The sequence below is a fragment of the Manis pentadactyla genome, chromosome 14, assembly GCF_030020395.1.
Source record: "Manis pentadactyla isolate mManPen7 chromosome 14, mManPen7.hap1, whole genome shotgun sequence".
Taxonomy (NCBI): Eukaryota; Metazoa; Chordata; class Mammalia; order Pholidota; family Manidae; genus Manis; species Manis pentadactyla.
In genome coordinates, this window is record NC_080032.1 from 32155669 (window position 1) to 32174195 (window position 18527).

An 18527-nucleotide genomic window follows, 5' to 3' on the forward strand; every position below is an offset into this window, starting at 1 on the left:
CCCCCACCCCGTCCCAGTTTCTCATTCAATGGGCCTGGGGTGGGGCTCAAGGATTTTCATTTCTCACAAGATCTCCAGAGAGGCTGACGTTGCTGTTTCAGTGACAACACTTTATGAATCACTGCTCTACTTAAAAATGCTCTGCTAAGTTATAAGCAACTATTCCTTGTTTCATTGAGTTTTGCAAGATCTCCTGAGTCACTCATTTAAAAGATTAAGATATTAAGAGAACATTTTTTTTTTTACCTCTACACACTCTAATTTAATGAGATTTATATTTTATACTGTAACCATAGCTCTGCTTTGCACTTGATTTGTAATTACTGAGTAACAGTAAATACTGCCAATGTCTTATGGATGCATCATTATTGTTCACAGTACAGCCAAGATGAATGTCATGGTTGCATATCCTTCTCTAAAAATGCCAAGTTAAAACCTAGGATACTCAACTTTGACCTAAGGGAGAATATGTCTAGCATCACAGTCATTTTCTTCATTATTTTCTTCTGCTTGGTCAAAATCCCATGATATTTTGTTTTATATCAGAACCATGGAACATAGACCAGATTTCTATTTTTCTGGGAGCTTTTGATTACCTTTTTCTCTCATCCTGAGAAGAAATATATTCCACCTACACTGTATCCTAAATTTTTGCTACTTTCTTGTTATTCTATCTGTTGCTAGCTTCATTCTCCTTGAAGTTCACTGATACTCTGTTCTAAATTGATCAACTGATTTTGAGACTTTCTGCAGTTGTTCTCCTGGGATTTCTTGTTGTTAGATACTGGGAGTTAGTTTCACAGTTTTTTGTATCTTTTTGTGTGTGTGGTTTTTTTTTTTATATCGTTAATGTACAATTACTTGAACATTATGGTTACTAGACTCCCCCTATTATCAAGTCCCTGTCACATATCCCAATACAGTCACTATCCATCAGCATAGTAAGATGCTATAGAATCATTACTTGTCTTCTCTGTATATACTGCCTTCCCCGTGTCCCCATCCCCTTACATTATGTGTGCTAATTGTAATGCCCCGTTTTCCCCCTTATCCTTCCCTTTCCACCCATCCTCCCCATTCCCTTTCCCTTTGGTAACTGTTAGTCCATTCTTGGGTTCTGTGATTCTGCTGCTGTTTTGTTCCTTCAGTTTTTGCTTTGTTCTTATACTCCACAGATGAGTGAAATCATTTGAGAAATCATTTGATACTTGTCTTTCACCACCTGGCTTATTTCACTGAGCATAATACCCTCTAGCTCCATCCATGTTGTTGAAAATGGTAGGATTTGTTTTCTTCTTATGGTTGAATAATATTCCATTGTGTATATGTACCACATCTTCTTTATCCATTCATCTACTGATGGACACTTAGGTTGCTTCCATTTCTTCATATAGATGGGTCTTGCTTTTTAATCCATTCAGTGACTCTATGTCTTTTGATTGGTGCATTCAGACCATTTACATTTAGGGTGGTTATAGACAGGTATGTACTTATTGCCACTGAAGGCTTTAGATTCATGGTAACCAAAGATTCAAGGGTAATTCCCTTACTATCCAACAGTCTAATTTAACTCACTTCATGTGCTATTACAAACACAACCTAAAGGTTCTTCTTTTTTTATTTTCCTCCTTTTTCTTCCTCCTTCATTCTTTGTATGTTATGAATCATATTATGTGCTCTTATTCTCTCCCTTGGATGACATCTATTTAGGCTTAGGAATACTTCCATCTATAGGAGTCCCTCCAAAATGCACTGTAGAGGTGGTTTGTGGGAGGTAAATTCTGTCAACTTTTTCTTACCTGAAAATTGTTTAATCCCTCCTTCAAACTTAAATGATAACCTTGCCGGGTACAGTGTTCTTGGTTCAAGGCCCTTCTGCTTCATTGCATTAAATACATCATGCCTCTCCCTTCTGGCCTGTAAGGTTTCTGTTGAGAAGTCTAAAGATAGCCTGATGGGTTTTCCTTTGTATGTGATATTTTTTCTCTCTCTAGCTGCTTTTAAAAGTCTGTCCTCATCCTTGATCTTTGTCATTTTAATTATTATATGTCTTGCTGTTGTCTTCCTTGGGTCCCTTGTGTTGGGAGATCTATGCACCTCCATGGCCTGAGAGACTATCTCCTTCCCCAGATTGGGGAAGTTTTCAGCAATTACCTCCTCAATGACACTGTCTATTCCTTTTTCTCTCTCTTCTTCTTCTGGTTCCCCTATAATATGAATATTGTTTTGTTTGGATTGGTCACACAGTTCTCTCATATTCTTTCATTCTTAGAGATTCTTTTTTCTCTCTGTGCCTCAGCTTCTTTGTATTCCTCTTCTCTAATTTCTATTCCATTTACCATCTCTTCTACTACATATAATCTGCTTTTAAATCCCTCCATTGTATGTTTCATTTCAGATATGAAATTTCTTAATGATTGAATCTCTGAGTTAAATTCATTCCTGAGTTCTTGAATATTTTTCTGTACCTCCATAAGCATGTTTATGATTTTTATTTTGAACTCTCTTTCAGGCAGATTGGTGAGTTCAGTTTCATTTGGCCCTTTTTCTGGGGTTTGTGAGATTTTGGTCTGAATCATGTTCTTTTGACATTTCATATTTCTGTGTGGTGCCCACTAGTGCCCAGAAGCTCCAGTCTCTGGAGCTGCTCAGCCCCTAGAGTGAGGTTGGAGGTCGTAGGGGAGCAGAGCTGGTGCCTTGGGGGAGGAAAGGTCTGTTTCCTGATTCCCGTCTGTGGTGCCTGTCTCCAGTGTCAGAGCCAGTGGGCTGAGCACACAGGTGTAAGCCTCTGTGCCTTGCATCTCTAGCTGTTGTAAGCTGAGCCTCCTTCTGGCTGGCCTGATGTCAGCGTAGTAATTGCTGGTTTGCGAACCGGTGCCGGCAGGCTAGGAGGAAGGTGCAGCAGCTGCGTGTCACCATGGGGTCCTCGGAGCTGAGTAGGCAGCCAGGGGGATGGGGCGCCTGAAGCTCCTCAAAGTTCCCAACCAGCTGGGCAGAGCGTGCCCAGACAACTTGCCCAGCTCTCCCCTCCCCTGCACAGCAAGCTCCACGCAAACCCCGCCCCTTCAGCAGCCCTCTTGCTGCTAGGAAGCCTCTCAGACTCCCTGTCTTTCCTTTGTCCCCTAGCGGTGGGTGTGAATCCCCTCCTCCACAAATGGCCGGAATCTCAGTCTCTCAAGTACTCCACCTGTCTGAGCTCCCCAATGTCCAGAGCACCACACAGTGTAGGTTTCTGCTTCCAAAGCTGACCTCCAGGGCTGGGTGTTCAGCAGTTCTAGGTTTCCACCCCTTCCCCTGCTCTGTTTCTCTTCCTCCCGCAGGTGAGCTGGGGTGGGGGAAGGGCTTGGGTCCTGCCAGATTAAGGTTTTCCTAGTTACCCTGTGTTCGTGAGGTCTGCTCTGTTCGTGAGGTCTGCATGCAGTCTGGTTCAGCCTTCTTTCTTGTTGATGTTTTAGGCTTAGTTGTAGCAATTAACTATATTTTCATACTATTTTTGGTTTTGGGAGGAATTCTCTGTCTCACCTCTCATGTCACCATCTTGAATTCCCAATTTTTTATATCTTATAACATCTTGCTCCTTCCAGTTGTCCTTATTTTGTTGGAGTGCATCTCAGGTAATTTCCTTGGAAGGGTTACTAAGAAGATTAACTTTCTGGGTCCATGCTTGTCTGAAAAATGACCTTATTTCAACCTCACACTTGATTGTTAGGCTAAGCATAAAATTCCACTTTCAAAATCACTCTCTCTCTGAACTTTGAAGCCTCAATTTCACTCTATTCTAGCTTCCAATATTGCCATTATGAGTCTAATGGACTACTTACTGTGACTCTAATTCTGTTGTTAGCTGACTTATATTCCCAACTAATGCCATCCTGTGCCCCCTGTCCTAAGAGCATTTAGAATTTTCCTTAAGCCTCAGGAGTAGTGACATTTCAAAATGATGCATCTAGGATATTTTTGGTTCATCTTGCTTGTAAGTTGGTGGGTCCCTTTAAATGAAAAAACAAGGTTTCACTTTAACTCTAGAAAGTTTTATTTTATTGTCTCTCATAATTTCTTTTTCACTCTCTGCTTACTTTTTCCTGGTATTTCTCTTACTTGAAGTAGGACCTTGTAGATTCATCCTTTACCTCTCTTTTCTATTTATCTACAGTTCTACTTACTGGGAGATTTCTTACCATTATCTTCTAATCCCTCTAAATTTTTGCTTCTGTAACCATGTTAATTTTCAGGAACACTTTTCCTGTCCTGATTCTTCCCTTTAGTAGGATTCCAACCATTTTCTAATGGATGGAGTACATTCTTAAATCTCCTTATGTTTGTTACACAGATTTTAGGGTGGTTTAAAAATTTTTATAATCTCTTCTAGTCCCTGAATAATTTAAGGTAGTTATTCTGTTAGTTTATTCTGTTTTGTTTCTTGATGTACCACATTTCTCCCCCACTCTCAGGCTTCTCTGGTTGCCCAGTCATATTTAAGAGTATGGTAAAAGGGCTGATTAGAAAATCTGTGGATGTGTTTGGGTAGATAGTGGGAGAGGAAGAGAGTTCTTAGAATGAAGGCTCCAAATGCCAGGAGAAGTAAGGCTCTCCTTGGGGAACCAGCCCACTCATACTATCTCAAGCAGTTTTTTCAGTTCTTTAGAGAAGAAAATGCTGGCTGCTTGCTATTTTCATGCCTGAAGTAGGGAGGAATGGGAACAGGGGTGAAAAGCAACCCCGCCACATACCAACCTTCACTTAAGACCCCTTTCCCTGCTTCAGCCCTGCTCCTCACTCGTGCATTCCTCTGTAACCGCTGCCTGGCCATGGCTGTAGTCTCTTGGGATCCACGTAGGCAGGCACCCAGCCCTCTGGGTAACTCCAAACAGTTACCATACTCTGTCACTGGCTGATGCCCCTTCCTCCACAGAACTCTCCTCCCTTTGCCGCTCATTTATAGTCACTGTAATGGGGTCTCAGGAGGCAGAGATATAAGCCTGTGTGCTTGGTTGGCCATCCTGAACCAGAAGTGACCAAGAACAGCATTTTAATACTCATCTGTCCCTGCACCTCTAGCTTCGATCAGGCTCATTTACTGAGTCCCCAGCCTGCCCTCCTGCTCCCACTTCACTGTCAGAGGATGACATCAGTTTTTGCCTCCCAGTCAAAGCAGAAGCCACCCACATCCTGCCTTGTCTTTGCATCTTTGTCTCCTCTCCCTTCTCCCCGCCTTCTCCATGCTGCCCATCCACTAAGACAGCCCAGTCCTCCCAGTCTCTGTCTTTACTCCCCCAGCGCTGGCCCCAAGCATCAGTGCCCAGGACACACCAGCCAAGGTACTTGTGCTCTGAAAGCAGTGCATGTCTGAATTCAAAAGATGAACCCAAAGAGTATTGCCAGTAGGTTGTGTATCCATGTAGCAGAGGCTGTCAGCCCCACCCTCACCCTTTACAGCTGCCACCCTACCCCCAGCTCATGTGTGTAGGCAGCTGATGCCTCCCACCTGCATCCTCTCCAGAGAACTGGTCAGCAGCTGAAGGGAATCTCCTTCAAGAAGGTTTCACTCTCTCCCACATCCCACAGCCAGACACTGACTGACTGACACGGGGGACAGAAGGCCAGCCCCCTCGCCTCAAGAAGAGGAAAACTTCGGAGCAGTTTGTGCCTGAGTCCCCTGGCTCAGTCCAAGGCACGATGTCAGTGGAGGCCACACCTGGCTTGGTCCCGTCCCTCAGCTCCTTACACGTTTCTCCAGAGAGAACAGCCTCAGTAGACCACATGCTCCCAAAATTTTTCTCACACTCCACATGCCAGAGACTTTGGTAAAAATATCACACTTAATAGAACATCTGATGGACATCTTGAATCCCAAACACTTCTCTGTGGTTTTATTAACAACTCCAATCTGCAAGCCATGGGTCACTGTGCTGCTCGGAACCATCGGAAGAACCAGGAAGGTGGGTCCAGTGGGTGGTCCCACGGTCTTGCCCTCACCCTCCACAGGAGTCTGATTTAGCCAAAAAAACATTTTTGCCTGACCTTCCCCAGTGTCCTGGATCTGTGGTGACCTTGGATAAGGAAAGATTTAAGACAGGCTTGGAAGCACAGATTCCTTGCTTGTCTCCCGCAGAGCCCTCAGTGCTGCACATTGCCCAGCTGGCCTGGGCAGCAGCCTGCGGGGCTGCACAGAGTAAGTGCACAGGCTCACTCCTGCCTGGGATGGCCTGCACCGCACACCACAGCAGTGCACCCTGCAATGTGGTGCTCGCATGCCCTCACCTCGCGCTGGCTCCAGGGATGCTTGGGCTGGGCATTTCTAGCTCAACCACCAGTTTCGGTTAAGGTGAAGTTCTCACTCCTTCACCCATTCATGCCCCCACCAATAAAACATTTATTGACCACCCACAAGCCAATCTAAGCTCTGGAAACAGCCTCGGAACAGGGGTCAAGTTCAGGGGCCAAGTGATTGGTTCATGACCCCAAGGATTATAACTCTCTACTTGCTTGAAAACAGCACCAATGTGTTTGAATCATGTGGCTGTTAGAGGCAACCCCAAAAATCATATATTTTATCAGTTTGTACATCACGAAAGGGAGGCCCAGAGTCGGGGGTGCCTTAGCCACAGTCTTCGAGACTGCCTGGTGGCCACTATGCACCTGCCACTTTGGGTCCAGGTTGAGGGCTTTAAGATTCTAACCTGGTTCTTCTGAGCAATCTTTTGTCCCTTCTTCCAGCGGAGCACTGGTGACAGCGCTGGCAGTTCCCGCTCCTCCTGCCCGGTCACATGCTCACCCAGGCTGTAGGCGGCTTCGAACACGATGGGGCTGATGACGTCCTGCACTCTCCGCTGAAACAATAAACAAACATGCACGTTAACTGCTGACGCTGGCTGACATTTGTGGAGCATTTCACAGTTTACAAAGGCCTTCCACATGGACTGTCTCATGTGATCCTCACAATGACCTCTGTGAGGTAGGGTTTGATCACTTTCACATTTTAGATGAGGTAACTGAGGCCGAGAGCAGTTAACGTCTTGTCCAAGGTCTGTTCATGAGCAGGGGCTCTGCTGCTCCACCTTGCATGGCACTAAATCATCTTCTCTTTAGCATATGGAAGACATTACCTTACGCATCTTCCAAACATTCTTAGAAGCCAGTTGGCAGGCAGGAGAGCATCTGGACTCAGAGGCAGTGCTAACCCTTTGCATTCGTGGGGTTTTGATGATCAAAGGTCTTTTGTATTGAGATTAAAATGGATTCTGTGTTAGGGCAGGGGGCCCAAAGACCCTGAGGGGCCCGGTGTCTTCCCAGGGTTAGTCACCGGTGGAGCCAGGATGGAAAGTCTTACTACTCGCCTGTGTTCTTTCCTTTGGAGCCCAAGGACTTTAAGACTCAAGCAGACGATGGGTTGATAGCACAGCAGGAAAGGAGAGGAAGGGAGGAAAGAAAGCAGATATACAGGGACCACCCACAAGATGCCAGGCACTGTGCCAGGTGTTCTAGAGAGATGAGCAACATGCCCAAATGCTGTGAGCAAGGGCATGTTCTCCTCCACCGAGTGGAAAGGAAAAGAAAGGCACAGGGCTAAGTTCCCCAGGGCATAAGGCAGATGAAGATTTGCAGTCACACCTATTCGATCCTGGAGCTTTTGGCCTTTCTGCACAAGGGATCACTGTCTCCGGGCACTCTGGGTCCCCCAAGCTCCCAAGCTGGAGTTAGAGGCAGGAGTAAAGGGGAGGTGGCCCCACATTCAGGCCAGCATGCCCCCTGAGGCGGGCTTCCAAGAGGAGCAGGGCAGATCTGAGATGTGGCAGGATGAGCTGAGGGCCCCCACCCTGCATCTGTCACTGGAGAGATGGGACAGGGGGGCAGCAGCGGTCCAGTTGGGGAGTGAGGGGAACTGGGCGGTCAGTTGAGGACAACCACAGGGCCCTTGCAGAGCCAAGGACTTCACATACTCTGGTGGAATTTGGAGGTTAGTGCCTCTTCAAAGCGGTGGAACATTCTCAAGTTCCCAAGAGGCACCCAGTGCAGAGTCTGCTCCCACCCCACCCTGACACCCATGCCCTTCTCCAGAGCAGACGCGCCTGTGGGTTTTGGGTATTGGGCCAGTCTGAGCATGTGCAGGCAAACAACCGTCATGACACACTGCTTTGTTTTCTTCGTTCAGATGTGTCCCGGCAATGGGCCCATGCCAGCACGTAAACTCCACCTCCCTGATCCCAGCACATCATCACGGTGCCTGTACCCACGTGTTTGGACTCAAAGCTCAGCTAGTGGGTGGGCAGCAGCAATCTTCACTGTGGGGTCTGTGACTTCAGTTCCCTAGGAGGTGGGCACATAAAAGGGTCTGCAACCAAGTAAGTGGGGGAGATACCAGGTTAACAAAATTAAAGAGGTTTTTATTATTTTGTTCTGTTTTTACTGCAGTTGTCTCCAAGAAAGAGGAGGGTGGGCCCAAGTTTACTGGGTCATGGAACCCTGTTTCCCCAGGGCTCCTCAAGACAGGGTTGAGCAGACATGATCAGAGACACTGGGGGACAGAGCAGAAATCTCCTGCAGCACCTCCAGGGAGGGCCAGGGTGGCACAGGCCAGGAGGCAGTGGGGCCACACCTGCGGCTGCTGGCTGTGGGGCGTGGGGGACAGGACAAACGGACACAGATGGCTCTGGGGGTGGGGGGCCTGAGTGACCAGCAGATGACTCACATTTGTGTTCAGGAAAGCATTCAACTGGGGAGAGATTCAATCATTCAGTGTAACTAAAATACAGGAACTCACCAGGGGAGTAAGGGGAGCCTTTGGATAAACTGTTTCCAGAAAATTCTCTTGACCTTCAGATTTCAGGAGCCCTTTAAAACCCGTGCCCTTCCTGGGAAGAAAACACACCCCTGGGATCCAGATCTCCTCTGCCTGCTGACTCTGCTAAATAGAATTTAACAGGTCATATTTAACAGAAATAAACAGGTCGTCAGGGGGGCAACCTTAATATTTTTACAAATAAATGCTTTAGTGTCTTCCTAAGGCTGAGTAAGCTTAAGTGCTTGCATTTAAAGCCTTCATGTTGAAATAAGTCAGTGGTTACACTGTCATTTTGGGAGAGAAGTTGCCTACAGGGGTGAGGGAGATAGAGGTAACTTAACCTGTCCTGACCCCCAAATGTACTGCAGAAACCGGGCCAGCACACTTTCACTTAATGTGCATGACTCCCGAGTGGGCAGATTATTGCTCCCATCTTATGGACAATGTAACAGAGGCTCAGGAGCTCAAACTGTGTTCTACCCCGAAGCCAGTAAGTGGTGGGAACAGACTCGTTCCTACAACCAGTACCAAGGCTACTTTCCCTGAAGTCTACAAAATACTCCTGAAAAATTGTCCCAACCACTTTAGGTTCTAACATCACCTGTTAACTTAAGAAGATAAAGGGCAAGGGGGTATTTCTCAAAGCGTGAATCTGAGTAAGTGACAACTAAGAAACTGGCACTGTTCCCAAACAAGCAGCCACTCAAGCTGTGGTGGCCGTGTGGGGAGACGCGGGTTGTGGCAGAGCTTATCTGGGATGAGTAACCGACGCTGACATTCCGGGCCGCCGATGCTGGGCACTAGCGCTGATTGCATGAACCTGTTTTAACGATTGAAAAATAGCTGCTTCTTACATGTGCCACAGATCTGGGCACATGAGGTGAGGCTGCAGGCAGAGGAGGGCACAGTGACTGGGCGCCAGCCAACACCCCGGAAGCACAGCCCTCCTTTCCCCCAGTGTGTTTTATCCAAGCTGCAAAGGAAAAGGAGCGGCGACATTTAGGGACATCCCATCCCTTCCTCAAGTGCGGCTTCCCTCAGCCCAGCACTGCGATTCAGAGCAGAGCTCAGGGTAAAAAAGGCAGCAGCCTTCTGGCACAGGCTAGAATCACCAAAATGTTACTGTTTGAAAAAAAAAAAGAAATCACCATCAGAGACTGAAGTGCCTTAAGTTGAACACTTAGTCTCACAGACCAAAAGGTAAGAACCTACCTTTTCCCGCTGACGATCTATAGGTGTCTCCAGTGTCTGTAAACAGAAGGGAGCGCATGAAACCCCAGGTTGGCGGCAGATCCGCGGCTGAGGTGCTACAGGGAACTTATGTGCCATCCGAAATCTACTGTGTGATTAGTATGTGCCGAGCAACGTGTGGGCCTGAGGGTGACAGGGATGACAGCAATGACAGTCAAGTGTAAAGGCACCGGGACAGACTGTTGGACTGCAGATGGGAGCACCTGATTCGGACTGAGGGTTGGCAGGCTTCCCAGAGGAGGTACCTGGGGTTGGTGGTAAGAGAGAAGGACATAGCCAGAGAGCAGGAGGCATGGCCAGTCTAGCAGGGTGGGGAGGGCAGGGTGTTCTGTGGGTTGTATGTGATTCCCGAAGGTGGGAAAGTCGGCTTGTGGGCAGGAGTAGGGGAGTGGAGGCTGAAGCAGAGATCAGATCTCAGGGGGACTTACAGGTTGTGTTGATTTCATCCTAAAAGCAAAGAGCTGGGCATGAGGGTGAGTGAGGCTAGAGGCTGTGTTAAAGAAAAATCCCTCCAGCTTCTTGGATCTACAGTGGTGAGGCTGGAGGTAGGGAGGCTTGTAAGGTGGCTAGAGGAGGCTGTGTTCTAGAAAGATCTCTGTAGCTATAGAGGGAAGTGGACTGATGGCTAAGCCGGGGGATGAGAATAAAGAGGAGGCTGTCCTAGGGTTTCAAGGGGACTGAAGCCAGCTCACGGCAGTGGGGACAGAGGAGAGGGCAGGGATGTGGGGATAAATGAGGAAGGAGATGACAGGATGCAGGGACTGGATGTGGGGATGAGAGAGACAGTTCTAGAAGATGCCTGGTGTTTGGCCTGGGTGAGTGACTGGACCCTGGAGTCATGCATCACAGGCACTGAGGACAGGTGCCCCTCAGGGCTGGGTATGGGCGTGGAAATCAGTGCACAAAATCACCTTCCTGCCTTCAAACACAAACTTCACAAGGCATCTCCCCACATATACAGATGTGCTCCCTTTTCTCTTCCAGAAAATTGTGCCCTGCCCCAGTGTCCAGGGCGCCTTCCTGGTACTGGCTAGAGACCCGCCACAGGCCCTCTGCCTTTACCATGATCTGGCCCACCCATCTGCAGGGGGATGGGCTCCGGCCTCCTTCGGACTCTATCCTTGTCCTTCACAGCCTGCCTCACAGGCAGGGATGCTCCTGTGGGGCCCCGAGGGAGGACTGCAGGGTGCCCTGAAGCCATCCCACAGATGCCTGTTTTTTCATGGACAACTCCAGGGCTTTCCCTTCTAATTAACTGCCTTGCTTTGAAAATGAAATAGAAATAACAGGTGGAAAATCCAGCAGGGAGGCCCATGGCAAGCAGGTGCCACCCACCTTCTCCCAGAAGAAGACAGTCTGCCCTGCTATCCCAGGGTGTCCAAGCAGCTATCAGCATCCAAGGCCCCAAGTCTTCTGTCTCCTTTCTGGGACTCCAGATTCTCACTGGGGAGTGTAAGTAGCATCAAATCTCAAGACCCCGCCTGCCCGGCCAGAGGAGGCTTTGTATTACTGCTGGAAGCAGCGTCCAGGGGGACTCCACTCCAACCCCGCTCCACAACCCTGCCCCGAGCCATGTGAATCAGAAACCTACCTCACGGCTGCTTTCTAAGAATGAAGGGTTTTCATCCCCCTTAGATAACTAGCAGCCACGGGAGTAAACTAAATGAAAACAGGAAGGTGAGAGCTCATTTTAAATTTGCAAATAACACAGGAGGCCAGCAAAAAAGCCATTAACATTAAGCCAGAGAACTGGCTTGGGAAAGCCTCTAAGTGTCTTAAAGAGGCCTCAAGAATGTTTCTCTTTCCGAAAGAGATCTTTTTGTGCCTTCCATCCTGCACCCCTTCTCCCTACACCTGTACTGCTTACAATTACCTCGCAGGCACTCCTAGAAAGGACCATTCTGTGTTCATAATGATTAGAATGGCAGTTAAAATGTTATAGGCAAATTTAAAAAATCTCATAAACTTGGAGATTCTTTTAAATGCAAACTGAGGATTTGCATTTCTAGTAATAATAGAGTAACAGTGAAGATCTACCCTCCTGCTGAGAACTCTGAAAAGCTGCAAAGTGCCACATTCACACATACTCAGGCATGTGCACATGCACATACCTGTTTACAGGTGTCAGGGAACTATTAAGACAGCCAGGACTTCAGAGTCTGGGACCCCAAAGAGGAGGAAAGAACACTGAGGTGACCGACATGTAGCAGCCCTCTCCCCTTGAGCTGCTGACAGATTTGGAAGCAGTGGGAATGAGAGGCTAAGAAACTGTACGTGAGGTGGTGGCTAAGAGGCAAGTTCTTGAGCTTCTGAACTGAGTTTCTGGCAGTCTTATGAGCCTGTGAAAACAAAACTTAAGGCTCAGGGCTACTAAAGCTACCAAGACTTGAGGGTCAAGATCCCAAAGAGAAGGGAAGCATTTAGAGATAGGTGGGATATTCTACCCATGTTTACCCTCAAGGCATTTGTTGATTCCACAGCAGCAAGGGGCTGTGAGGCTAAGAAGTCAGGCAGAAGGCTGCAGCTAAGGTGCTGAGAAGACAAGAGAAGGGAGACTGGACACAGCAGGAGAGAAGACCAGTGATCCAGAAGGTAGGTCAATAGAAAATATCCAGATTGACGCATGGAAAGGACAATGGATAGAACATTCAGAGATAAACAGGAGTGACATCCAGGAAACAGTGAAAGGAATAACATGCTTATAATGATATAATAATCTTTATGTAAAATGCCTAGCACAATGACTAGCATAATTAGGTGAACAATAAATGGTGGCTATTATTTTTAGGGTAATTTAAAAAATGGCAACCGTGATAAGGAAATCTATAAAAACTGCCCTGTTGAAAAATGACTCCTTATGAAATGTATATGTAGCAAGGAGCTATTTCCCATTTTACAAGAGAATAAACTGAGGCCAAGTGTGGTTTCATTTAGAGTCCTATAAATTAAAACATAAATGAAAATTTAAAGTAAAACCAAGGGAGAAAATCCTAGAAATAATTTTAGAGCTTTATGAAAAGTATAACTGACTACATAATAGTCTTACAAGACAGGATTTACACTGGGAAGAGATAAAGCTTATCTTAGGACGTGTTCAGTTATAAACATCGATTGGAATCAGAGCTCTGAAAAACAGCTGAATTCAAAGAACTCCGGAAATCCTGCCATTACAGCAGGAAATAAATGTTGAGCAAACCAGTGTATCTTGTTTCTGAAAGTTTCTCAATGAGATTAGGGATTTTAAGGGTGACAACACATTACTTTGCACATAATATCTTATTATGGACATGCAGATCTTTATTAGTCTGAAATGCACAATCCTCTGTCAAGGATCAGTACTCACAAAGGGCAAAAAAGCATCAGTTACTCTTCAGCTGACATGTTTGCATAAATTACCTATGAAAACTACATAACCCCACCAATGTTTTTGCCTCTTCAAAGATAAAACGACTAGCTGTATGTCTGGAAACCGTTTGCCTTTGTGTTTGAAGTTTGTGTGTGGGAGTTGCTTACATAGCTGATTTACATGTTTCTGTGCTCCGAGATTTTTGTTTTACTTCTTGCTGTCTGCATCCATTCCAAAATACGCTAATGGGAGATGAGAACTTTTGACAATTAGAAACAATATTCTAAGAATGCACCCCCTCCTTGTGTAACATTCTTTGCAAAGAGACATGTTAATTACATCATCGATGATTACATGCATCATTAGACAGATTAATAAACACCAGACAGAACTGGCCCAACATAGAGATTATCCAGCTCATGCATCCCCCTGGGGGAAACTAAATTTCAGCTTCCAAACTGGTGCTCCTCCCTCTCTTGATTCTCTCTTCCCATCTCCCATTCTCAAACCCTCAAGGCGGCTTCTAATAATATTCGTAGTTGAGTAAGAAATTAACACAAAAGAAAAATGCTGAAAATGTAACCCACGAAACAAAAATGGCCAGAGCTGACCCAGGCAGGTTGTCCTGCTCCACACTGCCCCTCAGCCACGGTCTCAGTCCGAGCTGGCAGGTTGGCCTTAGTCCTCACCTTAGGACAGACTCTCTGGGGCCGCAGAGTTAACAGTGGCCTTTGTATTCGGTGGGCTCTGTCTGTTAGGGGAAGGAGATATGGGGAGGGGAGTGGGGGAAGGGGGACCAACTTGGCTCAGCGGGCAGTTGAAAATTCCTGAGTTACAAATCTCTACATCTTGACCTGAAAGCAACCCTATGAGAAAGGGGATGCAGGGGGTTCAGGAGAGCCAAGTGCATCTGCTCAGGTCTGACTACTGTCCCCACATCTGGATGCCCTTCTCCCCAGAGCATGATCCACCCTCCCAGGTCCAGCTCAAGGCAGCCCCTGCTATGAGACTCCTTTGCCCCCATGTCCTCCATGGCTCTTAATTATTTTCTGTCTTCTATTGCTCTCTTTCCCTGATTCTAAGGACACCCCCCACCTCCAACCTCTGGTTAAAGTTTCTAAAGTGGGGTACATTTCAGCATTGAATGATCTGTTATTCTGCATCCCCTCCTCACCTGCCTGGAACACTGGCACACGTAGTTAGCTGGGTGGGAAGTGGGAAAGCTAGAGCCAGCCCATGGGCGCTAACTGTGGCCATGGGCACCAGATCTCAGTTCTGTTGGGAGCTCACTGTGCCGCTGGGACAATACCAAGCATGCTCTTGCCTGAAGCAGGAGAGCGAGGCGGCAGTAGCCAGGACCCGGTGCTCAGGTCAGGGTGGGAATGACAGGTGTGTATGCGCAGGAGGTGGAAGTAGTAGGCGGTATCATGGTTGACCCCTCCAAAGGAACATCCACAGGCTGCCTTCAGCCAACACTTGGTTGCTGTGTCTGTGCCAGGCCCTGTATCAGGCACAGGGAAGCAGAGGGAAAGCAGGCAGGAGGGTGTGAGCAAAACGCCATGAAGCAGGGAAGAAACCCATTCAAGAACTGCAGGAGCCTGCGGAGCTGCTTCTGACCCAGAGCAGGGTGGTAGTAGGGGGGATGTGTCAACAGTCCTCCGAGGAGGGATCACACTCCCTGATTTCAAACTGCACTGCAGTGGGGCGCAGGAACAGACACACAGACCAATGGAACGGAATGCAGAGCCCAGAAATAAACCTATGCTTATAGGATCAACTACTATATGACAAAGGAAGCAAGAATATACAGTGGGGAAAAAAACAGTCTCTCCAATAAATGGTGTTGGACAGCCACATGCAAAAGAATGAAACTGGATCACTGTCTAACACCATACACAAAGGTAAACTCAAAATGGGTTGAAGACTCAAATGGGAGACATAAAACCATGAAACTCTTAGAAGAAAACATAGGCAGGAATTTTGAACATCAACATGAGTAACATTTTTCTGGATACATCTCCCCAGGCAAGGGATACAAAAGCAAAAACAAACAAGTGGGAGTACATCAAACTAAAAGCCTTCTGCACAGCAAAGAAAACCATCAACAAAACAAAAATGCAACCTACTGAATGGGAGAAAATATTTGCAAATGATATAACATCCAAAATATATAAAGAACTCATATAACTCAACACCAAAAAAAATTATAATAATCCAATTAAAAAATGGGCAGAGGACCTGAAAAGACATTTTCCCAAAGAAGACATACAGATGGTCAACAGACATATGAAAAGATGCTCAACATCACTAATCATCAAGGAAATGCAAATCCAAATCACAATGAGACATCATCCCATGCTTGGGAGAAGGGCTACCATCCAAGAGACAAGAAATAGCAAGCGTTGGAAAGGATGTGGAGAAAAGGGAACTCTCCTACGCTATTGGTGGGAATGTAAATTGGTCCTGCCAGTAGTGGAAACAGTACGGGGGGTCCTTTAAAAATTAAAAATAGAAATACCATACCACCCAGCAATTCTACTTCTGGATAGCTACCCAGAGGAAACAAAAACATTACTTTGAAAGGATATATGCACACCTATGTATATTGCAGCATCATTTGCAATAGTAAAAATACAGAAACAACCAAAATGTCTATCAACAGAAGGACAGCAAAAATGTAGCACATATACACAATGGAATATTACTCAGCCATAAAAAATGAAATCTTGCCATTTGTGACAACATAGATGGACCCAGAGGGTATAAGTGAAATAAGTCAGAGACAAATACCATATGATTTCACTTACATCTGGAATCCAAATAAAAAAATAAAATGAATGAAAAACCAGAAATAGACTCTAAACACAGAAAACAAATTGGTGGTTACCTTTGGAGGAACGGACAGAGTGAAATAGATGAAGAAGATAAAGAGGAATAAACTTCCAATTATAAAATAAATAAGTGGTGGGGATGAAAGTACAGCATAGAGAATAATCAATAATACTGCAATAACTTCATATGATGACAGAAGGTAAGCTTATCCTGGTGAGCATTTCTTAATGTATATGTAATTGTCAAATCCCATGTTGTACTCTGGAGACCAGTATTATATATCAACTATACTTGAGTTAAAAAAGAAAGGACGTTTCTCTGGCAGAAGAATTGGAAGTTCATGAGGCTGATGTGGGAATGGGAATGAGAGTTGTGGCAGTTGGTGGAGACAATCTGGAGGTCAAACGAACATCTGCCGGTCTGCAGCACAGAGGCAGCAGACAAGGTAGAAAGCAAAGACTTTGATATTGCACAGTCCAGGGTCTAAGGGAGTCCTAGTTCCAACTCTTACACACTGTGTGATATTGCTTTCTTAATCTCTCCAAAGCTGTTTTCTGAGATGTAAAATGGGTTGATAGAATTAACCTTGTAAGACTGTTGTAAAGATTAGAAACTATAGATGTTGAGCACCATGGCCAACTCCTGGTACTCAGTAAAAGCTGGCTGCATCTGCATCACCACCATCATCACCAACCACTGCCACTGTCACCATCACCACCACCACCACCAACTGCCACCATCAACCACTGCCATCTTCACCATCACCAACAACTGCCATCAACCACCGTCATCACCACCACCACCAACTGCCACCGTCAACCACCACCATCGTCACCATCACCACCACATCCACCACCGCTACCATCATCACCATCACCATCACCACGACCACCAACCACTGCCATCATCACCATCACCACAACCAACTGCCACCATCAACCACTGCCATCATCACCACCACCGCCACCATCACCACCACCTGCCACCATCAACCATCACTGTCACTATCACCATCACACCATCAACCCCTGCCACCATCACCACCACCACCACATGAGAAGGGTCTGTGGGGCAAGATCATAGAGTGAGGAACAAGGAGGGGCAGCACGCTGGAACCAGGTCACAGGACCTCAGAAACCAGATGAAGGACCTCATTCTGTGGGCAATGGGGACTTGTCATTAATTTTTGAAGTCAGCTTTAGGATGAGAACCAGGGGTGATCTGAAGGACTGCCTGGCATGGAAGGGAGCACAGGACTTTTTGGGACTGGTGCACCCATTGCAAGGCAGTTGCCAACAGCTCACAACTGCCTTTACAGAAAAATGTCCTTGCATAAATGGAAGCCACCTCACCAGAGAGATTTGTTGCCCTAACCCCTCCTCCCTGGCAATGTCTGACTGACACTTTGTGCCCCAGAGTTCCCTGTGGGATCAGGCTGAGGTTGGGCTCCAGCTGAGACCACACCCTTGTAGCTCCTGCCACCGCATCCTGCTCCCCTCATTCTCCTGGGAGCACCCCCTTAATAAACCCTGGGCAAGTGAACCCCATCTCAAGTTCTGCATCCAGGGAACCTGACCTCACCTCACACTACTCAGAGCTACAAAAAATTACAGCAGCAGAAATACATACTTATATATGCACATGAGATATATATCATACATACACGTGTCTGTATACACACACACACACACACACACACACACACACACACACACATATACGCAATATAGATTGGAGGAAGGGAGGAACATTGCTCACTACCCTCGATCCCTTAGCATATCCAAGGGGAATCTCTGATGACCAGCTGGAAAGCCTTTATGATAGAGAAGAAAACACTGAGGGTCAAAGAGATGAAGAGATCACAGAGGCAGCATTCCTTGTCATTCTGTACCCCTGGACTCTGTGGAGGAGTAGGGGTGCAGCAGCGAGCAGAGAGGGGAGCTGAGGCCAGGGATGTCTGAACGAAGGTGAGGAGGGGCGCTGCCCACGGCCCTGTGGATCCTGTGAAGCCCAGCCTCTGGCCAGGAGCAGAACATGGCAGGGAAGCAGCATGGCGGTAGCCAAGAATGGTCCGGAAAGTGACCCGATCAGGCTGCGGGCTCCCAGGACAGGCTGGTCTGCAGGCCACAAGTTCCTCCTTGTTCAGACTGACCGCATGACCGGCACTGGTGAATGACGCACTGGGTATGATTTGCCCTGTGCCTGTCTCTCCTGCCAAACAGAGATCAAAGTGGCACAAGGGGCAGAAATAAGACTCCCAAGGCAGCTCATTCCACATCAGCTTTGACCTCTGTTTTTTTAAATAATTGTAATGCA

General features: G+C 46.7%; 1 protein-coding gene across 1 annotated transcript in view; it reads right to left on the bottom strand.

Moving 5' to 3' along the window:
- Nucleotides 1-18527, bottom strand: part of ITGA9 (integrin subunit alpha 9) — a 323579-nt gene that overhangs the window by 151644 nt on the left and 153408 nt on the right. Inside the window, exon 16 of the mRNA XM_036921609.2 lies at nucleotides 6681-6830. Within this exon, the coding sequence (XP_036777504.2) occupies nucleotides 6681-6830 (150 nt within the window). The remainder of the gene's footprint in view (nucleotides 1-6680; nucleotides 6831-18527) is intronic.